Below are 24,007 nucleotides of genomic sequence, written 5' to 3' on the forward strand. Positions count from 1 at the left end.
AGCTAGACAAAGTAAGCTCATATTTTAAATTTTTCCAAACTGGCTATTTTCAACAATCAAGCTTCTATAGATTTTTGCATTATTAACCTGTCTGTTCATTTCTTTTTAAAACTATTCTGCATCCCCCATCCCCAAATAACACCAAACATTAAATTACTATCTGTGTGTTTCATCTACCAAAGGAGTGATTCCTTAGATATTCCATCTAAGATCTACTGTAAAATTACCATTCCACAGCATGTAGCAAACAGTAATTTTGCAGGATTATAACCAATTCTTTTTAAAAGCCACACCACAACTTTGTATGTCCAACTGATAATAAGAAAAGATACATAATGTATTCCTACTTGGATAGGAGGCTTTCCCTCTGCCTTTGAAACTTGTTTTAAGTTAATTACATTTTTTTTTCAATCCACAAAAAAAGGAGTAAGATTTAAGGTTGCATAAATCTTTGCTATATTCCTTCTGCACAATTCTTTCATTTTATTCCTGGATGATATGTAATATGAAGCAAACACTTTTATTCCTACATTGGATGTTTCTCTTAAGCATCTCTTGCCTCTGCAGCTCTGTCCCTATAGGTCCTCAACAATAAACCACTAGAGATAAGAATCAGAAGTAATTGATGGAGGTTGTGGGAAAACTCTGAATACAGCCAAAACTGATACTGAGTACAGTTAGTACTATATTTTAAGTAATGAGAACAGAAAACGAGAGAGAGAGAAATTCACTTCCATTTTATACCAGATATGATTTAAACAGATGGAGTGGTACAGTGGCCTAGAGGTGGAGCTCTCGCCTCAGAATCAGGACGCTGTGAGTTCAATCTAGGGTAGAGGCAGATATTTCTCTCTCTGGGCACAATGAGAATATATTTGCTAAACAAAAACTCTGCACTGGCGACAGGAAGGGCATTTGGCCAGTAAGCACTCAGCTCCATTCAGTTGCCCAGACGCCACCCCGCAAGGAATTGTGTTACAAGAAGGTGATGATGATTTAAATAGATGCTTAGTTATATCTAGGAACTTTTCTATTATGAGCCACCCAAGAGAACTAGTCTATTACAATAGGAGAATTTTGGAATTCTTTTCTTTTTTAGAAGTCACATATCCAAAAATAACTGCATGCAGCTTCTAATATATTTTTCCTATTGCAAATGGTTTTCATAATTTAGCAGCAACAATTTAAATTGTTGCATTAAAATAAAACATATATAGTAAATAAATTGAAGGAAAAGGTAAGGCTTTCTCCTGTCCATTTGTGTCCGATTCTAGGGGGCAATTCTCAGCTAAGGGAGCCAGCATTGTCCAAAGACATTTCCATGATGATGTGGGCAGCATGACTATATGCCGAAGCGCACTGAATACTGTTACCTTCCCACTGAAATGGTTTCTATTAACCTATTGTCATTTGCATGCTTTTGAATTGTTAGGTCAGCAGGAACTGGGGCGAGGACAGGCGCTCACCCCATTCTGCACCACTGGGGTCTTAAACCCTGGCTGTCAGCTTTTCCAGCTGACCAGCTCCGAGTCTTTAACCACTAAGCCAACGCACCCCCAGTCAATAAATGATTATTATTAAATCAGAACAGTCTTTCAAAATTAACATGTTACAAATGTATTTATTTTTTAGCGTATGGCTTATCATACATGGACTAACAATGTATATTAACATTTCATCTAGATTAACAAAACCCAATAAAATATAAATGTTGAAAGACCTATGTTCAAATACCAATGTCTAGGTAATATAACCATTGAAGCGCAGCATCATTTATATTTTAAAAAATGAGATACTGGGCTGGTTTATGTCCTCAGTTTACAGGCAGTCACGATGTGATCTAAAGTTTGACATGGGGCCCTTAGTCACACTAAAGGGAGGGTACTCTGCTCTATTTACACAGAGCATCCCTCTACATTAGAAATAGAAACAGTGAAATTAAAATTTGGATCCAGGTTTTCAGACCAATCCTCATTAATCCCATATATATTACTAAAATATCAACTTACATGAAAATACAAAGCTATGTTTTAGAATACTGCAATATTTATTTCTTTTTTGTTGTTTAATGTTGGTGACTTGATAAAAAAACAATCAGCTGACTGTTATTCTAAAATCTTTCCACGTAATTTCAAAAACATAACATTAATTTCAAAATGTGCAAATTCTATATGTCTCTGAATTATACCTTCTATATGGGAACATTAAGATAAAGAGGTCACAAAGCAATCTAAACAGAATTTTTGAAAGCATGGAATAATTTTAGGAAAATCCCTTTGAAATTTCTGCTATAAAAACAACAGCTCCATCACTGAGGTCCTGCACTTAGGCAAGAAAAACCAAATACACAGCTATAAAATAAATAGCAATAGCAATAGCACTTAAGACTCTACAGCCCTCTCTAAGCAGTTTACATAATTAGCATATTGCCCTGAACAATCTGGGTCCTCATTTTACAAACCTCAGAAGGATAAGGGGACCAGAGAGGTGGCATGCGTCCAAGAAGAACCTCTGGGGGTTTTAAATAGGTTTTTAAAGAAGGGTTTTTTAAGGGAAGGGAGGGAAAAGATGAGTGGGGGGGAAACCCATCGGGGAGGGGGGAAAGGACGGGTGTGGGTAACTTGTCGGGGAGGGGTCCAGTTCCTGCGCCTGCTCACGGCGTTACTTCATCTGGTCCGAAGGTGGGGGGGAGGGGTATGTTCCTGGTTTAGAGGGTCGTTCCATCTGTACGGTAAGTGGGAGAGGCAGATATGGCAGAAGCGAGGGGCCATATCGATCTTTGGGAGCACGTGCTTGCTGTTTAAAAGTGATCGCGCACTCCGGCCCCTCAGACTTCACCCGTTCCCCGGGCGGCCAGGATCCTCAGAGCTTGGGCCTTCGGTTGATGTTGTGCAATGCATGGTCCGTGGTTAACAAAGCCCCCCTGATTTGTGATCTTATTCAGGGGGAGTCCGCGGAGCATTACGGAGACCTGGTTGGGCACGGAGGGGGTGTTCCCCTTGTCGAGCTGTACCCTCCGGGTTTCCGAGCATTCCATCAACCGAGGGCCCAAGGTAGGGGTGGGGGGTGGCGGTTGTTATTAGGGAAAGTCTACAGCCGAGGGAGTCCAGTGCCTCAGATAGCCGGTTGTGAATCCCTCGTGAGATGGGGTCATAGGGGTCAGATGGGCTTGTTGATCACGTACCTGGCTCCTTGCTGCGTGACTACAGCCCTGCCCGAGCTGTTGGAGGTGCTTGCTGGGGTGGCGGTTGAGATCCCCAGACTTATGGTCATGGGGGATTTCAACTTGCCATCGACCGACTTGTCATCGACGGCGGCTCGGGAGTTCCAGGCCTCCATGACGGCCTTGGACCTGATACAAGTAGTTGATAGCCCTACGCACATTGGGGGAGGCACACTGGACCTGATTTTTATCTCTGGTCAGTGGTTAAATGATCTGGATTTAGGAGATTTAGTAACAGAACCTTTGTCATGGTCAGATCATTTTCTCCTTCGCTTGGACTTTCGGATCACTACCCACCACCGCAGGGAGACGGGACCAATACGATGGTTCTGTCCCAGGCGCCTGATGGACCCGGAGAGGTTCCTGACGGAGCTTGGGCCGTTCCCTGAGGATCTGGCCCACGGCACGGCTGAAGAACTAGTTGCGGCCTGGGAACAGGCTGCGGCTTGGGCTTTAGACCGTGTCGTGCCTTTGCAGCCTCTGACCCGGCGTAGATCTCAACCAGCCCCTTGGTTCTCCGAGGAGCTGAGGGAGATGAAACGCCGGAGAAGACGCCTAGAGATTACCTGGAGATCCAGCCGTTCCGAAGCTGACCGGACACTAGTTAGGTCTTATTCTAAGGCCTACCTAGTGGCAATGAGGGAAGCGAAGCGTTCTTACGTTTCCTCCCTCATTGCGTCGGCAGATAACCGCCCGGCCGCCCTGTTTCGGGTGACCCGCTCTCTCCTTCATCAGGAGATGCGGGATGACCCCTTACAGGGACGTGCTGAGGAGTTTAGTGGTTATCTATACGATAAAATCGTCCAGCTTTGGGATGGTCTGGATCAAAATTGGGATGATCCAGGTGGGAGGGCGGAGACTCGTCTTGTCGAGATTGTTTGGGATGAGTTTGACCCTGTGGCTCTCGAGGACGTGGACAGGTTGTTGGGGAGGTTGCATGCCACCACGTTTACTGGACCCGTGCCCCTCCTGGTTGGTGCTGGCCACACAGGAGGTGACACGAGGCTGGCTCCGGGGGATTATCAATGTGTCAAGGTTCCAGAAAAACCTCTTCTGCATAAAGAAAAACCCAGAAGCCATTGTCTTTAAGAGATCTTTACTAGCATGAGGAAACTGGCACACGATGAGTGAAATTCCAAAACTGAATTTCCGGATTCTTTTCCCAGTTATACAAACCCCAAGAGCCCCACCCCCCTGACCCCTTTGATGGTCACATGGTCCCACGTTCTCCCAGTTCATTCGAATATCTTCTTGCCACTCTTCCTGCAGATGTGAACACCATCCGACCTTGACCGCTTGAAGAATGTTACCATACCCCTCAGCCCCCCTTCCTCCCCTCAGGGGAAAAATGTGGCAGCGTCTGGAACCCTAAAGTCTAATATGGTTTCCAGGCCTGACAGGCGTCCCCCCTCCGAAAAGAAGCTATATCCTAGGAAAGAAAACAAAGAGTCGATAAAGAAGAGTGTCAGTGGTCCACACTTCCCTTCTACCCCCCCCCCTCTCCAAGAGGTTTTTTAGGTTTGTCAGGGAAAGTGTCGTGAAATTGTTTAATCAAATTGTCCGCATTTACTTTCCAACTTTTGACCCAAGTAGATTCAGATAATGGATATCCCTTCCAGTGGACTAAATATTGTAATTGACCTCTATATAGTCTAGAGTCAAGGATTTTCTTGATTTCATAGTGGGTTTCACCTTGGATTATCAAGGGTGGTGGGGGAGCAGCAGGTTGAGGTCTTAGACCAGACTGTCTAGCAGGTTTTAATAAGCTGGTATGGAATACCGGGTGTATTTTCCCCAACATTCGAGGGAGTTTGAGTTGGACGGTAACGGGATTAACAATTTTTACAATGGGGAAAGGACCCAAAAATTTTGGACCGAATTTTCTGCTGGGTATTCTCAATCTCAGATACTTAGTAGATAAAAAGACTTTATCTCCAATGCGAAAAGGGGGTTGAAGGGAACGGTGTTTGTCAGCTTGGGCTTTGTAATTCCGAGCTGTCACAGCTAAGGCCTTTTTTGTATTCTCCCAGCCTTTTTTCAACGAATTCATCCAGTCCGTTAGGGAAACGGAAGTGGGGGGTTGCACAGGGAGTTCAGGCATTGGAACAAAGTCCATGCCAGAGGTTACTTGAAAAGGGGTTAACCCCGTGCTGCTGTGTATAGCATTATTATATGCGACTTCTGCAAATGGTAACAAATCTGACCAGTTTTCTTGTTGGTAATTTACATAACACCGTATGTATTGTTCTACCATCGAGTTTAATTTTTCAGCCGCTCCACTAGTCTGCGGATGGAACCCAGAACTAAGTCCTTGAGACGACCCAATGGACCGTAGGAACTCCCTCCAGAACTTGGCTGTGAATTGAACACCCCTGTCGGGTATTATCCTTTTAGGAACTCCATGCAGTCTGAAGGAGGGAAGGGAGGTCCTCCTGCGTTCATCGGAACGGCTTTGAGCTTCAGTAATTTCTCCCTCTCTGGTGGGAGGGAAGGTGAATTTAGGCTGAGCTAAAGGCTCTCAAGTTGGGTGAGCCGAGCTTATACGAGGCCTCACTTCCAAACGCTCAAAAGTTTCAGGGAGGTCTAATAGGGACTGGGATTTCAGGGGGTTTCTCAGGTCCCAATCCAGTGACTCTCCCGATTCTCCGGGTTTTACTGTCCTCCAGTGAGGTTGAGAAGAGGAGGGGTTGCATGCCACCACGTTTACTGGACCCGTGCCCCTCCTGGTTGGTGCTGGCCACACAGGAGGTGACACGAGGCTGGCTCCGGGGGATTATCAATGTGTCAAGGTTCCAGAAAAACCCTCTTCTGCATTAAAAAAAACCCAGAAGCCATTGTCTTTCAGAGTTCTTTACTAGCATGAGGAAACTGGCACACGATGAGTGAAATTCCAAAACTGAATTTCCGGATTCTTTTCCCAGTTATACAAACCCCAAGAGTCCCACCCCCCTGACCCCTTTGATGGTCACATGGTCCCACGTTCTCCCAGTTCATTCGAATATCTTCTTGCCACTCTTCCTGCAGATGTGAACACCATCCGACCTTGACCGCTTGAAGAATGTTACCATACCCCTCTGCCCCCCTTCCTCCTCCGGGGAAAAATGTGGCAGCGGCTGGAACCCTAAAGTCTAATATGGTTTCCAGGCCTGACAGGCGTCCCCCCTTGGAAAAGAAGCTATATCCTAGGAAAGAAAACAAAGAGTCGATAAAGAAGAGTGTCAGTGGTCCACACTTCCTTCTACCCCCTCCTCTCCAAGAGGTTTTTTAGGTTTGTCAGGGAAAGTGTCGTGAAATTGTTTAATCAAATTGTCCGCATTTACTTTCCAACTTTTGACCCAAGTAGATTCAGATAATGGATATCCCTTCCAGTGGACTAAATATTGTAATTGACCTCTATATAGTCTAGAGTCAAGGATTTTCTTGATTTCATAGTGGGTTTCACCTTGGATTATCAAGGGTGGTGGGGGAGCAGCAGGTTGAGGTCTTAGACCAGACTGTCTAGCAGGTTTTAATAAGCTGGTATGGAATACCGGGTGTATTTTCCCCAACATTCGAGGGAGTTTGAGTTGGACGGTAACGGGATTAACAATTTTTACAATGGGGAAAGGACCCAAAAATTTTGGACCGAATTTTCTGCTGGGTATTCTCAATCTCAGATACTTAGTAGATAAAAAGACTTTATCTCCAATGCGAAAAGGGGGTTGAAGGGAACGGTGTTTGTCAGCTTGGGCTTTGTAATTCCGAGCTGTCACAGCTAAGGCCTTTTTTGTATTCTCCCAGCCTTTTTTCAACGAATTCATCCAGTCCGTTAGGGAAACGGAAGTGGGGGGTTGCACAGGGAGTTCAGGCATTGGAACAAAGTCCATGCCAGAGGTTACTTGAAAAGGGGTTAACCCCGTGCTGCTGTGTATAGCATTATTATATGCGACTTCTGCAAATGGTAACAAATCTGACCAGTTTTCTTGTTGGTAATTTACATAACACCGTATGTATTGTTCTACCATCGAGTTTAATTTTTCAGCCGCTCCACTAGTCTGCGGATGGAACCCAGAACTAAGTCCTTGAGACGACCCAATGGACCGTAGGAACTCCCTCCAGAACTTGGCTGTGAATTGAACACCCCTGTCGGGTATTATCCTTTTAGGAACTCCATGCAGTCTGAAGGAGGGAAGGGAGGTCCTCCTGCGTTCATCGGAACGGCTTTGAGCTTCAGTAATTTCTCCCTCTCTGGTGGGAGGGAAGGTGAATTTAGGCTGAGCTAAAGGCTCTCAAGTTGGGTGAGCCGAGCTTATACGAGGCCTCACTTCCAAACGCTCAAAAGTTTCAGGGAGGTCTAATAGGGACTGGGATTTCAGGGGGTTTCTCAGGTCCCAATCCAGTGACTCTCCCGATTCTCCGGGTTTTACTGTCCTCCAGTGAGGTTGAGAAGAGGGAGGGGGGTCTCCATTCCGCCCCGGGGAAATGTTTTCTCCCGAACGACAGCTTACCCATGAATCAGAGTCTTTGGGCCGTGCTCCAAGCTGACAAGCAGGCTCTACCACTTCGGGTTTTGGAGTCATATCTTCCGACGGGAAGTAGGTGATTTCAACTAAATTGTCAGATTCAAGCTTCTCTGCTATTTCTACGTTTTCAGCTTGCTGCCCTTCCATCTTCGCTGGGTCTTTGCACCGCTGTGGAGGTTGCGGAGGCTGGGGCCCAGCACCCCCCTAACGGGCCCCCTCTGAGCGGAGGAGAGGGTACCGTTAGCAAAAGAAACTTAGGAGTTTTGGAATAATGTCAAGGTTCCAGAAAAACCTCTTCTGCATAAAGAAAAACCCAGAAGCCATTGTCTTTAAGAGATCTTTACTAGCATGAGGAAACTGGCACACGATGAGTGAAATTCCAAAACTGAATTTCCGGATTCTTTTCCCAGTTATACAAACCCCAAGAGCCCCACCCCCCTGACCCCTTTGATGGCCACATGGTCCCACGTTCTCCCAGTTCATTCGAATATCTTCTTGCCACTCTTCCTGCAGATGTGAACACCATCCGACTTTGACCGCTTGAAGAATGTTACCATACCCCTCAGCCCCCCTTCCTCCCCTCAGGGGAAAAATGTGGCAGCGTCTGGAACCCTAAAGTCTAATATGGTTTCCAGGCCTGACACAATGCTTCTTTGGTGGAAGGGGTTTTCCCTGCCGCCTTGAAAGAGGCAGTGGTGAGACTCCTCCTCAAGAAGCCTTCCCTGGACCCAGCTGTTTTGGGAAATTATCATCCGGTCTCCAACCTTCGCTTTGTCACAAAGGTTGTAGAGAGTGTGGTGGCATGTCAGCTACCCCAATACCTGGATGAAGCTGTCTATCTAGATCCGTTCCAGTCCGGCTTCTGGCCCGGATATAGTACGGAGACAGCTTTGGTCGCATTGGTGGATGATCTCTGGAGGGCCAGGGACAGGGGGTGTTCCTCTGCCCTGGTCCTATTAGACCTCTCAGTGGCTTTTGATACCATCGACCATGGTATCTTGCTGCACCGGTTGGGGAGTTTGGGAGTGGGAGGCACCGTTTACCGGTGGTTCTCCTCCTATCTCTCTGACCGGTCGCAGACGGTGTTGACAGGGGGGCAGAGATCGACCGCGAGGCGCCTCACTTGTGGGGTGCCGCAAGGGTCGATTCTCTCGCCTCTCCTGTTCAACATCTATATGAAGCCGCTGGGTGAGATCATCAGTGGCTTTGGGGTGAGGTACCAACTGTGCGCTGATGATACGCAGCTGTACTTTTCCACCCCAGGCCACCCCAACGAAGCTATCAAAGTACTATCCTGGTGCCTGGAAGCCGTACGGGTCTGGATGGGGAGAAACAGGCTCAAGCTCAATCCCTCCAAGACGGAGTGGCTGTGGATGCCGGCACCCCGGTACAGTCAGCTGCAGCTGACTGTTGGGGGCGAATCATTGGCCCCAATGGAAAGGTTGCGCAACTTGGGCATTCTCCTGGATGGACGGCTGTCGTTTGAAGATCATTTGACGGCCATCTCCAGGAGAGCTTTTTATCAGGTCCACCTGATCTGCCAGTTGCGCCCCTTCCTTGACCGGGATGCCCTATGCACGGTCACTCACGCTCTTGTTACCTCCCGCCTGGATTATTGCAATGCTCTCTACATGGGGCTCCCCTTGAAGAGCACCCGGAGGCTCCAGTTAGTTCAGAATGCAGCTGCGCGGGTGATAGAGGGAGCCGCACGTGGCTCCCATGTAACACCACTCCTGCGCAGACTGCACTGGCTGCCTGTGGTATCTTGGGTGCACTTTAAGGTTTTGGTCACTACCTTTAAAGCGCTCCATGGCTTAGGGCCAGGGTATTTACGGGACCGCCTTCTGCTACCGAACACCACCCACCGACCCGTACGCTCACACAGAGAGGGGCTTCTCAGGGTGCCGTCCACCAAGCAAAGTCGGCTGGCGGCCCCCAGGGGAAGGTCCTTCTCTGTGGGGGCTCCTAACCTCTGGAACGAACATCCCCCTGGATTGCGTCAACTGCCTGACCTTCGGACCTTTCGCCGCGAGCTGAAGACGTATTTATTCGTGTGGGACTGGCTTAGTAATTTTAAATTTTATAATTTTAAAGAGTTTAATTTTAATATTCATATTTGATATAAATTTTAAGGGGTTTTTAACGGTATATTGTTTTAAATTTTTGCCAAACATATAAGTTTTTTAATCTTTGTTTTTATCTGTATATTGTCATTGTTTTTATTGTGGCTGTGAACCGCCCTGAGTCCTTCGGGAGAAGGGCGGTATAAAAATCTAATAAATACTAAATACTAAATAAAAGGCTGAGTCAACCTTGAGCTGATGAGAATTGAACTGCCAAACTGCTGGCAGCCAACAGTCAGCAGAAGTAGCCTGCAATACTGCATTTTAACCACGATGTCACTATGCCGCCACCAGTATCTGGCCCAATAGTAGTAACTGTTGAGAAGGATCTGGGTGTCCTAGCAAACCATTACGTAAGTATGTGCCGGCAGTGTGCTACAGCTGCCAAAAAAGCCAATGCAGTACTAGACTCCATCAACAGAGGAACAACATCAAGATCATGAGAAGTAAAACAATACTTTATGCTACCAGACTTGAAATCCTGGGTTTAAAAAATTTAGAACTACGCCGTCTTTGGCATGACTTGAGTTTAACTCAAAGAATCATCTATTACAATGTCCTTCCTTGTCAAAGACTACTTCAGCTTCAATTGCAATAAAACACGAGCACACAATAGATTTAAGCTTAATGTTAACCGCTCCAATCTTGATTGCAGAAAATACGACTTCAATAACAGAGTTGTTAATGCTTGGAATACACTACCTGACTCTGTGGTCTCTTCCCAAAATCCCCAAAGCTTCAACCAAAAACTGTCTACCATTGACCTCACCCCATTCCTAAGAGGTCTGTAAGGGGCATGCATAATAGCACAAGAGGGCCTACCATTCCTGTCCTATTGTTTTCTTTCATTATATCCAATTAATATAGTTATTACATACTCATACTTATATATATGCTTATATATCGTATAGTTATTTCATGCTTACACTTATATATACTGTATATTTCATGCTTATGCTTATATATACTGGGTGACAAAATAAATAAAAAAATAAATAAATCTAAATTTAGTATTCCTTACACAAGACATTAACTGAGATACATAACAAAACCACTGCTATATAAACACTTCATGCAAAGCATACCACAAACACAAAGATAGTTTGAAGAAAGTGTTACATCCTCCATGTGTAAAAAAAACCCCTCTTCTTCAATGCAGTTTACTTATTACCGAAACATAATTCAAGTAGAAAATGAAATATTTTATATGCAGTCTTAGTTTCCCTTCTTACTTGATTAACTGATTAATTAACTTAATTACTTGATTAATTATAAACCAACCCATTACACTCCATCTCGAAACAAACAACCTTCTCTCTAATTTTTTCTGGTTTCAGAAAAAAATTGTCTTGTATCCTACAACTACTCCACTGCAAAATCATATGGACTACCAACCTTGATCAAGGAAAAACAATAGATGCAATCTACATAGACTTCTGCAAAGCTTTTGATTCAGTAGTACATGATAAACTACTCCTCAAACTAAAATCCTACGGCATTTTGGGACCTCTTCACAATTGGATAAATGCCTTCCTGTCAAATAGACAAGAAGTGGTCAAAATTGGCAACGCTATATCTAATCCTGTTCCTGTCAAAAGTGGTGTTCCCCAAGGTAGTGTTCTTGGACCAACACTCTTCATACTATACATAAATGATCTCTGTGACCTCATCTCAAGTTATTGTGTTCTCTTTGCTGATGATGTCATACTATTTAATACCACTAATAATACTTCTACCCTTCAAGAAGATCTCGACTTAATTTCTGATTGGTCTAAAACTTGGCAACTCCAAATCTCAACCAGCAAATGCTCAGTCTTACATATTGGAAAAAAGAACCCTAACATCAAGTACAAACCTAATGGACATTACCTAACTGACAACCCCCACCCTGTCAAAGATCTTGGAGTTCTCATATCAAATGATCTTAATGCCAAAGCCCACTGCAACTACATAGCAAAAAAGGCCCTAAGAGTTGTAAACCTAATATTACGCAGCTTCTTTTCTAAAAACTCTACACTACTAACTAGAGCATACAAAACATTTGCCAGATCTATTCTTGAATACAGCTCATCCGTCTGGAACCCATACCACATCTCTGACATAAATACAATAGAACGAGTCCAGAAATATTTCACTAGAAGAGTTCTTCACTCCTCTGAAAACAACAAAATACCTTATACCAACAGACTTGAAATCCTGGGATTAGAAAACTTACAACTCCGCCGACTTCAACATGACCTGTGTTTAACACACAAAATCATCTATTGCAATATCCTTCCTATAAAAGACTACTTCAGCTTCAATCGCAATATTACAAGAACAAAAAATAGATTCAAGCTAAATGTCAACCGCTTCAAACTTGATTGCAGAAAATATGACTTCTGTAACAGAGTTGTTAATGCTTGGAACTCATTACCTGACTCCATAGTCTCTACTCAAAATCCCAAAATCTTCAACCAAAAACTGTCTACTATTGACCTCACCCCATTCCTGAGAGGACTATAAGGGGCGTGCATAAGAGCACAATAGTGCCTACCGTTCCTGTCCTATTGTTCTCTTCATTATATCAAATTAATATAGTTGATGCATATTTTTTACTTATATATTTTCCTCAAGACATGTTGTTTTATCTATGACAATTGTTTGTGTATACTGTTGTGACAAAAGAAATTTAAAAAAACCTATACCAATTAGCACTGCCTTGCAGATAGACAGATGTTAGAAGGTAGCTTTTTTCAATTGATTTTGGGGAAAGAGATAGCAGGTTGTCTCCAAGCTAGAGACCAAAACTAATTCCAGTTTGAAAGGACATATTTTGAACAGAATCTTTTATTGCAAAGCTCTAATGTGTGGTGTGGCTCAGGGTAATAACATGTTCTCTCTTATTACTAACTTCAGAAAGAATACAGTGGAAGTCATGATTCCCTTTTTTTTTTCCAGGAAGAAAAAAAAAATCAATTTGTTCTGTACACTTATAAGCAATTGTGATTATACCTATATTATTTCTCTAAGCAGAAACCACTTATTTTCAAGCTTGCAATAGTCTCTTCGTGAAAGTAATGTCATTTTTTTTAAAAAAAATGTGAAGATCCTACTTCACTCGTAAAAAAAAATGTTTATAAAGTTGTTAGAGTGAATTCTTCCATAAATAATAGATTCCATTTTGCCATATTGCCATTTTTGCTACCAAGGTAGTATCAACAACATAGCATAGGCTGTTGATGTTTTTCCTCCAATTTTAAAATCATGACATACTTCAATCCAGCCACCCTTATTATATAGTCAGCATACAGATTGAATAAATAAGGGGAAAGTGCATAGTCTTGACTTATTCCTTTGCCAATCTTGAGATTGTCTGTTTCACCATGTTCTTTCTGCATTATGGCTTATATGTTTATGAAATATAAACTATGGATTATATTTCATAAACACATAAAGTAATAATCTTCTTTGGTTTGATCTCCACTTGTCTATTCCCACTGTTTTTGGAAAGTCAGTCAATGATTCTCATGAAGATCTTCCCAATGACTGGTAAAAGTCCTAACTCTCAGTGGCTTTTGCATTTGCAACTATTGCCATTTTCCAAAGTAGTGATTTTAATCATTCATTTCCATGCAATGGAAACCTCTTCTGATTGCCAAATAATGGGAAATAGTGAATGTAGTCACTGAATTACATTATCCCTACCAACTTTGAATATCTTGGCTCTAATTCCATTCATTCCAGCCGCTTTACCATTTTTCAATAGATTTAATGCTGTTTTGACTTCATTAAATCCAGCACCCAAGACCTGATTTTGTGGCGCTTCAATGAACAGTGGACCTACTGGTATTCTGCAAAACCTCATGTTTGTAAAGTTGCTGGAAAAAAATTATCTCCATCTTTGAAATTGTTCATTTGAAGATTACACATATATAATTATCTTTTCACTACTTGTTGAACCCCTCCCGCCCCCTGCCCTGACATTAAGGCATCTAGGAAAACAAAACTTTGAGCATCTATACAAGGATGGTTTCTGATACAATATAGTTTTTGAGTACATAAACCTTGCAAACTGCTGCTGTGTGTAACTGCTCTGTAAGTATGGTGATTAAATGTGATTTCCCAAAATATGTTCACACACAAAATACACACATATATCCAACATGTAACTTATCATAGTGTCTTGATAACAAGGAATCATATAGCTTCTGCACAACCTATTTAGGTCTCTCTCTCCCTCTCTCTCTCTCTTTTCATTTAATAAGCCTTTATGCTTAGAGGAAAAATGATACGGTTACCAGATCAAGACTATAAAATCCAAAGAACCACTAGATCAGGGGTGTCAAAGTCGTGGCCTGCAACCTGGATTCATCATGCGCTGGCCACATCCACCCCCAGTTTAGCGAAGGGGAAAAGTTGCGATACGTCACTTGCACTAGATGGAAATAAATTTTATAGTTATCTGCTACTTTCCAGTGGTCCTCTGGATTTCTGCAATGAGGTCTGACAGTTCTAAGAAAGGATAAATAATTACAAAAATAATTTGAGCAGCAGACCTTAATTTTCAGTTTTTAAAAAGCTATCAACAATTAAATATCCAGTAATTCAAATTCAAGTTAATTTTATGTTTTATTATTTTTAACAAATACCAAACCATAGTTAAAACGGTGAACTCAGTACCTGAAGCTGTATTTTAGCATCTTTGCTCACACTTTTTGTTCTCCATCTTCTGGTGACACGCTTGTCTTTCTTATCTACACTGTTAGCCTATGTTATAAAATAATTAAAGTAGTAAAGCATTGGGTTAAAGCTGACAAAGCTGACACGGACAATACTGCAAAAGTTAGTAACAAACATCGAGCATTAGTTGACTGCCAAACATAAGCAAAGTGCTAATCTATACATTATGGTATACAAAAAGCAAACATGCCATTAAAGACAGTTTCAAAAATAACAACTGCAGGATTCTTCAACCATTTACGATAAAGAATTCTTTCTAAAATTTGCTAACTAGGATAATTCCATTTCTCTTTACAGAACAGTTCTTAACATGAAGAACAAAGAACAAAAGAGCAACTGAACATTAAATTTAGAACAAAATATGCAATTTAGGCTTAAAAATTATTTCAGTTGACATTCATTAGAGAACCTGACTATAATAATGAATAATTCTGCACCACGTTGTGTCATACTAGAAGTTCATATACTGATAGTGTTAGCAGAGAATGTTCATACAGAATATTCCAAATGCAAAATAGATAGTATAAGCATTATTTTAATAATTTTTAAAAACAATTTTATTTACCTGCATATCTGTGAAGCTAGGTGCTGACTGAGTTCTCTGAAGTATTTCTAAGTTCTGAAGAATTTTACTGAGTTTTACAAGATTTGATTGACAATGTGCAAGATCTGACAAAAAAATAACAGATTTAGAACAAAAACTTACTTTAAGATTAATTTGCTAGAGGAACACAAGAGAACTTACTGAAATGACAACATCTGAAACCCCCCATTCCCCATTAACATTCCATAAAGGAAACAAGATGATCACACAGTAAAAATCTATAAAATTCACACCACATTATGCTAACAGATTTTGGGCTTCCTTCTCTATTCCACACTGCTGTTAAAATTTCTTCCTGCATGTCCCCAAACATTCTCAGAATTAACTGGTGGCTATCATGAGAGCAAATTATTCCATATGCAGAACAGAACAACTTATGTGGTGGGAAGACCCATTGAAAAAACTGCCTGGAAACACTCAAGAGCTTTGGGAAGGTTTTTATTCTTTGATTCTTCTATCTTCTTAAACTGTATTTCAAGGCAAATAGTGGGAACATTCTAACATTCATTTTGGGTTATTTTTAATCCCTACAATTATTATTTCTGAGTTAAATGATAACGATTTAAAAAAATTTAAAGGATACATTGAAGTAGAAAGTATAAAATACGTTGTTATTATTACCTATAATATATAGAAACTACAGAATTTTCAGCTTTGAATTACAGATATATATATTACATAGGAAATGTTTGTTAAGTAGAAGTACTTTTAACTATAAAATATACTAACATTAGGAAAGACTTTTGATTAGTCCTGAAAATCTGAATGTTGATGGTTCTTCAAAAAATAGCATATAATTAAAAAGAGGGGTCTTCATTTTAAGTACAGCCAAGGGAAAATTCCTAATTTTTTTGCTGTATAACATGCAATAAGTACATTTCCATCATAGCTTCAAGCTATGTTCTGCATGTAGCTCTATCTGTAGCAGTGAAGATTAAAGGAAGGAGGTACTGACCTTCTGCACACTTGTCCATCTCCTCTGATTCTTGCAACCAAGCAACTACTTTACTTTGGCCAGTAGTACATGTTTCAGGTAGACTGCTACTGCAAGGGATAGACGGTTGCCAGGGGAAATTATTCTGAGAGACCTAAAGAAAGATATAGCCAATATATACATATACCTATGAGAAGTCTCTGAGAAAAACTGCCTGTGATAAAAATAAAGTGATAATTGTTATTCTCTTCTTTAAAACTTGAAGCATGTATGTGTCTGACACTCTAGTCTAAATTAAATTTAATAACAAGTATTTCAGTAAATGTGGTACAGGTAGACCTCAATTTACAACCACAATTCAGCCCAAGATTTATGTTGCTAAGTGAGGAATTTAAGTGAGTTTTGCCCCACTTTACGACTTTTGTTAAATGCATCATTACAGCTGTCAAATTAGCAATACTGTTGTTAAGTGAATCTGGTTTTCCCATTGACTTTGCTTGTCAGAGGTTGCAAAAGGTGATCACATGACCCTGGGACAATGCAACTGTCATAAATGTGAGTCAATTGTCAAGCATCGGAATATAAATCTCATGACCATGGGAAATAGTCATTAAGTGAACTGTTGTAAGTCGAGGACTACCTGTATAATGTAGGTTCCTTTGTTGAGTGTGATCTTCTTTTTGGCATCCATTTTCGTTTGCATCCATAATAGAAAAAAATGAGTGGATAGCAATGTTGTACATTATAAAACAACTATGTATGAACTGAAGGATGGTATTCTTCCTGACCAAAAAAGATTATACCTTAGTTTCCAGCACTGTGGCATTAGTAGCTGGTGAAGATTCAGTGGTGGAAGTTGAAGGGAATATGTGGAAACTGGCATCCCGTGGCGAACGCACAATCTCATTCTGACGATATAATCTATGATGGCGCAACTTTGACACCCAAGCATCAAATGAATCCTGGGATTTTACCTAATTAAAAGATCAGTATGAGTGAGGAATCCAATAATAGTATCTGATTTTCCTTTTAAAGCAAAACTTGAAAATAAAAATTAGTAGAAATATTCCTTACTTTTAAATGGTAGATATGCTCCTCGGTGTCAAGATCTATCCTACGTGCTTTCTTTTTAATTGACATAACCGATAATCCCACATCTATGCTCCCATGAACCTTCCCTTTCTGAGTCTGGGGGAAAAAAAAGAGTAAACGTATACACATTAAGAAATAAAAAGCAAAATTGGTAAGTTATTGCTCTTTAGAATGGATGGACAGATGTATAGCTTTCTGGGATATAATGCAAGGGTACATAAAATAGCAGAAATAAGAAAAAGTTGGGAAGACATTATCATACGCTGCTTATCAGGACAGGATTATTATGTAAGAAGCACACTGCTTTTTTTCACACATACATATCAACATTTCACAGGCTGAGTAAATAAAAGATGTGGAATAATTATGTATAAAACTATTTTAAGAACAAAACCAAGCAAATGACAGATGTTTAAATATGAGAATGAAAAACAAGCTTGCGGCTACGATTGAGATAATCTACATATACATACAGCCAAAAATTACACATCTAATTTAAGTGACATTTGTATGACAGCTACTTTCATTGCTAAATAAATAAATTGAGATTAACACTGGTTCACCTATATAATAGTAAAAGCTATGATGATAAAAAATGGCTAAGTCTGGCAAGATACATCATTCATATGCAAATACTACATCTGTAAAGATCAACTTATACTGATAAATAATAATAAAGAGTTTCTGCCCTCATGAAAAATTTATACCTGTATAAATTCCAAAATAGGCCCGAAGGCACAAACTACATAAATAAGCATATTAACTTCTATTTGTCATCCATTGTACACATGATATTTCAGAAATAACTGAAAATAATGTTACCTAAATAGTTACTGTATTTTTCTGAGTATAAGATGCTCTGGACTGTAAGATGCACCTACCTTTTTTGGTGAGGAAAACAAGAAAAAGAAATCCGCCTCTGGCTCCCAGCAATTTTGCCTCCTTGCAGTAAACAGCAAACAGCTGCTTTACTTTCATTTTCATTTTCAGCATAGCTTGATTAGCACAAGAAAAAAAAATCTGCTCCCAGCAATTTACCTCCTTCAGCAAGCAGCAGAGGTCCCTGCAGCAATAGGCAAGGGCAATCCCTGCAGCCTGAAACAGCTGAGAGTTGGGAGGCCGATGCAACGCCCAATCGACTTGTGCTAATTAGACTGTGCTGAAGCTGAAATGGGCTGTTTCTTCTTGCTGCTTGCTGCAAGGAGGTAAATTGCTGGGAGGCAGAGGCCAAAGGGTGGGGGCCAGTGGGCGGGCCGGGCTACATTCAGTGTATAAGACGCACCCAAATTTTCACCCCCTTTTAGGGGGAGGAAAAGGTGCATCTTATACTCCCAAAAATATGAGTAACTCTTGCTCTGAACAAAATACCGACATGTTCTGAACCAATTTTCCCTTCCTGCAATTATACACAAAAGAAAAATTAATTATAACTAAGATTGTTTTTGTGTTTTATAAGCATTTTGTGCTGAAATTCTTGTTTTATAAAATAAGTAACAAAATGTACTTAATTCTAACATATATAGATATATAGGTAATCTATGAAGTTCTAAAGATGCAACAAAAACTAAATTCATCTACAATATTGTAGGCCTTGTTTGTTTTATATTGCTGTTTATTTAAGTTGCTAAATTATGAAGTTTCAGTAATAATTATTTATTATTTTAATGCTTTTGTAGGCTAGAATTTTTCCAATGTTTACATGATTATTGACTTGTATTGTTATGGTAAAAATAATTATTTTATTATGGTCTACAATCACCTTATAATTAAAATAAAAAAGTTACAATTTAAAAACTTTAACCACTACTTATTAGTATGGTAAACCCTTGATTTACCAATCTTCATTAAAAATTGGTTCATGAAAGCAATGGAGAAAATTCATTTACTGTTTTATGCATCCCCTTTGCCATTTAATGGACATTCAGATCTACCAATCATCCCTTCCCCTCTATTGTTCTGTGAAATTGAGGGTTTGATGTATTTTGTAGTCCACTGAGCAGCAAACGGCACATAGAGTTCCAAGGCACTTGACCTACAAGGACACAGGTGCTGCATAATAGGTACACAGATGATATCAATCAAATAATGTTGCAAAGGGCAGAACACTGATCTGACCAAAGTAAAGTTTCAAAGTAGTAGTATTAAGGCAAGAAGCTGGTGTACTTTCAGTTTTAATTCTTAATAATTTAAAAGAGCCAGAGGGTGGAATTTAATGGCTGGTTATAAACAGGAGTTTGCCCTGTCAATCTTAGTTGGGGTATGCTTTCTTCCCTGATGTAGGGAGAAACCACAGGAATGAGATTTCATCTCTAGGTGATAAAATAACTAATGGAAAACAATCAAGCCCAGAGACACTAACAACTCAGCAGGTTAAAAATTGTCTAATTGCCACAAATAAAATCTGACAAATTATAAAACTGAAAAATCCAGAATGTTTGAGATAAAAGGAGGCGGGTAGGGACAAAAGCAGAACTGAATAGCAGAATTTATATCTTTTCTCTGTAGTACAGGAATGTCTGTATCACTACTGGAACTAAGCATCCAAATAATATGCAACACTCATTTTTTAAAAAGCCCCAGGGTTACTTACATCAATTGGTGACTTTGAATATTTCAACATTCCATTGTCCAAAACAAAAAAGCGCTGTAGAAAAAAAAATGTAGATCACAATGCAATGGAGACTATATAAAATTTTTAATGAAGACATAAGCACACTGCATGCAGCAATAAACATCATTACAAGAAATGAAGGGCCAAGATAGGGACAGAATTTCATAGCTAGGATTGGTCCACACCAGTTTGATGGAACATAATCAATCCTAAAGCTAAATAATTAAAGTTGCTTTATGAATTGCGCTATGGTGTATGGCAATACAACCCATAACCTTTTTTGTTACAAATAGCTCACAGGATCATATGGGAACAAAGCATTTTCAGAATGGGTAAGAACAGGGCCTATGTAATCCTATTGAATAAAAAGCACTGATGTCCCCAGAGTAGAGAAAGGGAAGATCTATTGGCCTCTCAAACTAGTCTAGACAAGAACCACAAAACAATGCTAATGCTACCTTTACTGTAAGGTTATAGAAATAGCTTCAATCACAACAATACAAGAGCAAACAATAGATTTAAACTCAATGTTAACTGCTTCAAACTTGATTGCAGAAAATATGACTTCTGTAACAGAGTTATTAATACTTGGAACATACTACCTGATTCTGTGGTCTCTTCTCAAAATCCCCAAAGCTTTAAACAAAAACTCTCTACTATTGACCTCACCCCATTCCTAAGAGGTCTGTAAGGGGCGTGCATAAGAGCACCAATGTGCCTACCATTCCTGTCCTATTGTTTCCTTTCATTATATCCAATTAATATAGTTATTACATACTTATACTCATATATATGCTTATATATTATATAGTTATTTTCGTGCTTATGCTTATATATACTGTTGTGACAAAATAAATAAATAAATAAATAAAATAAATAAATAAATAAAATCTTGCAAGCCTGAAAGCACCTCTCACATCATTTTACTTTTTTTTCCTAGAAAACTAGGGAGGGTGCCTTTTGAGATGCTTCCCAAACTTTTTTTCCTCTTCCGGACTGAGATACTTTGGCACAAGAGTTATCTAGTCTGCGTCTCTTTCTCTTGCTTCCCAAGGTCATTCCAATAGACCATGACAGAATCAGACTGACACAAGCAGCACTGCAGCACTTGATGCAAACCCTGCCCCGGTCTATGTGCATTATGATGTAACAAGGATATCTCGGGGGGTGGGGGGGAGCAGAGCTTCAGACGCAATACTGCTTTCATCATTCTGACAAAAGCAGCAAGATTCTGCAGCTTGTACCGATAAGGAGCCTGTCTGAATTTCTGAAAATGATTCTGTTTTATTTGACAGAATTGAATCAAAGCATGCATGAGGCAATTTCAATAACCCTACTGAATTACTGAGTCTGAAAGCTTGACTAGAATTAGGTTTCTGAAGGCTAGGGTCTTAAGCAACTTTACTTGGCAGAACCTTTTAAATGAAGAGAACCTGATTTCCTGCAAGTGTTTGCGTCAGAATCACAAAAAAGACACAAAGACCTCATAAGTCAAACTGATACATTTTTTATAAGAACCATTCCTGTCAAATGCTTCTCCAATCTCAGAGAAACTCTTACTCTCTTAAACACCTACCGTGTTTCCCTGAAAATAAGACGCTGTATTATATTTTTTTGAACCCTGAAATAAGTGCTTGGTCTTATTGCTATGCGCTCAAAAGCCCAATTGGGCTTATTATCAGGGGATATCTTATTTTGGGGGAAACAGGGTACAATTTACGGAGTTTCATACATCACACTCAAGGATTTCTGTATCATCACTTCATTCAATAACTGATTGTCATGGAGTCTGAACAATTACTTTTTACAATAATCAAACCAACATTCGATCAGACAGCCAGACATTATTGAGTTTCAAGAAGAATAGTAAGAACTAATACAAACTAAAAGAAAACAATAAAGAAATAAACAAAAAAGCTAAAAATACAAAAAAGTTAAAAGAAGGTACAGAAAAAAAAGGAAAGCAGAAAAAAGAAAAAAAATAAGATATAAAGAAGTGACTTCCAATTGTTTTCTCAGCAGGTATTAAGTATAATTATATTTTAACCTCTCTCTCTAAGATTAAAACATTACTCTCTTCTTTCTATAGTCTATCTATACTTTCTAATCATCCAAACCATAAATCATAAGTCCATAAGTCTACACTAAATGTAGATACTGTTTTTTTCTCCAATCAAATATGTCAATTTAACCAGGGGATTTGGTATTTTCTATTCCATACCAGAAATATATTTCACTCTGAATCACATATATCTTCATAAGAGAGTACAATTTATATTTCACAATCCATTTAATCTCTCGCTTTTCCTCTGTCTGTGTGTATGTCTATAACTGAGTAATACATATATATGCTGATGCAGTTAAATTTCTGTAAAGGACATATGATCACATAATAACTGTTTCTATCCTTACAAGGAACTGAAGGTTTAATCGTGTTCCCTTGAATGCTGATAGAATTCAACATATTACATGAGTGCAAAACAAAGAAAGAAGTGAAAGCCTCCTTCAGTTTTATCATTCAATTCAAGGTCAGGGACTTAAGAGGTAGGCATGATTCAACGACTGCTAGTCAGTTTCTGAACAGAGTTCAATTTGCTACAGTTCATGATGAATTTGGGGTAATAACTGAAAATAACGGCACCTAACATGTTTTACACATATTTTACCTTGTGCCAGCCTTTTAAAGGCCATTTCCTTTTCTTCAGCATGAATCCTTCATGTTTGTCTGGCTTCTGGACATTAGTCTGGCCAATTTTCAAGCCTTCTATAATTTCCCAGCTGTCTGGCTCCTGAGGAAAGTGGGGAGAAGAGGAGAGAACAGAACCAAACAGATCAAAATTTCAGTTCTGTGGTGCCTATTATGCAAGCTGTTTTGGCAACCCAGGGTACATTTACATAAAATCTATCCCACTGAATTCAATAAGACTGCCTTTAGTTAGCAAATAAATACGAAACTGGATATTACATAAGCAACACTGAGAACAAGAATGTTCCAGAAGTATATGCTAAGGAAATTACTGAGGGAATTCTAAGGTTAAACTATATACCCCTAGAAGGTATCAGTTTTGGCAGCATCTCATTCCATTCATAATTAATCGTGGTTAAAATCTCCTTAATTCTATTTGGGCTTAGTTCTTTTCCAAAAAATGTTTGGAAGAAACCTGGTTCATATGTACATATCTGAAGTTATAGCAAGCAAAGATGTCATCTATTTGCAAAAGATGTACCTAACATAACTACTGGGTACATCAAAACACAATAAATTCTAGGAGCAGTATTTCAAATTGTAACCATGTTCTTTGATTGGAAACAAATGACTACGGCTGATTTTAAGTTGTTCTACCTAGCAATAACTATCAAAATCATTCTACTCATCATGTTCAATCCCTTCAATTTTTATAATAGAACAGAGACTTGTAGTAAACAGCACTTCTATACATTACTGATGTAGTACAGGGAAAGATTAAAGGACTGTGTTATGCTGAATTCAGCCTTCAGTAAAAGGTTTTTCATCATATATGGTACCTTGCAGTATTTATATACAAAATTATTCTCAAAAACTCATGCAGGTAGTCTTCAACTCACAACCACAATTGAGCCCAAAATTTCCGTTGGTTAAGTGAGGCATTTGTTAAGTGAGTTTTGCCCCATTTTACAACCTTTCTTGCCCCATTTGTTAAGTGAATCATTGCAGTTGTTAAATTAGTAACACAATTGTTAAGTGAATCAGGCTTCTCCATAGACTTTGATCATGTGACACTGCAATCATCATAAATATGAGTTGGTTGCCAAGTGGCTACATTTTGATCACATAACCATGGGGATGCGGCAAGGACATAAGTGTGAAAAGTAGTCATAACTCACTTTTTTCAGTGCCACTGTAGCTTCCAAGTAATTGAAGCAATCAATTAACTCACTGAGGATCTGAGCTGGAAAGGATGAAGCTAGAAATGGTTCCAATCAGGGTTCTCACTTAATGATTAGGTTATGTTAATGACAGCAACAGGGACTGTCATGACTGCAGTCACTAAGGAATGTGGTCACATGATGTCATGCTTAATGACCTGTTTAACAATCAGGCACCAATTACCACTGTAATTCAAGGGAGATGTGTATGCTTCTTATAGTTTGCTTAGTTTCATATGATTTGTCTTCGTTCTTTTGTCAGGAAGAAAATGCATTGATAGTAGTCATTT

General features: G+C 39.8%; 1 protein-coding gene across 12 annotated transcripts in view; it reads right to left on the bottom strand.

Annotated features, from left to right (window-relative positions):
- Nucleotides 1–24,007, bottom strand: part of OSBPL6 (oxysterol binding protein like 6) — a 109,396-nt gene that overhangs the window by 49,092 nt on the left and 36,297 nt on the right. For 9 of the 12 annotated variants that reach the window (XR_009155939.1, XR_009155940.1, XM_058189608.1 and 6 more), the window contains 7 exons: nucleotides 22,478–22,600; nucleotides 19,791–19,844; nucleotides 17,183–17,296; nucleotides 16,912–17,082; nucleotides 16,130–16,262; nucleotides 15,136–15,239; nucleotides 14,511–14,597 (listed from right to left, as the gene is read on the bottom strand). Coding sequence is in view for 10 of the 12 variants with exons in the window: in XM_058189608.1 (XP_058045591.1) it covers nucleotides 14,511–14,597; nucleotides 15,136–15,239; nucleotides 16,130–16,262; nucleotides 16,912–17,082; nucleotides 17,183–17,296; nucleotides 19,791–19,844; nucleotides 22,478–22,600 (786 nt within the window). In the remaining 2 variants the exon portion in view is untranslated. The remainder of the gene's footprint in view (nucleotides 1–14,510; nucleotides 14,598–15,135; nucleotides 15,240–16,129; nucleotides 16,263–16,911; nucleotides 17,083–17,182; nucleotides 17,297–19,790; nucleotides 19,845–22,477; nucleotides 22,601–24,007) is intronic. The other 3 variants (XM_058189683.1, XM_058189667.1, XM_058189641.1) reach the window with 1 other exon arrangement.

Source organism: Ahaetulla prasina, chromosome 1, assembly GCF_028640845.1.
Source record: "Ahaetulla prasina isolate Xishuangbanna chromosome 1, ASM2864084v1, whole genome shotgun sequence".
Lineage (NCBI taxonomy): Eukaryota > Metazoa > Chordata > Lepidosauria > Squamata > Colubridae > Ahaetulla > Ahaetulla prasina.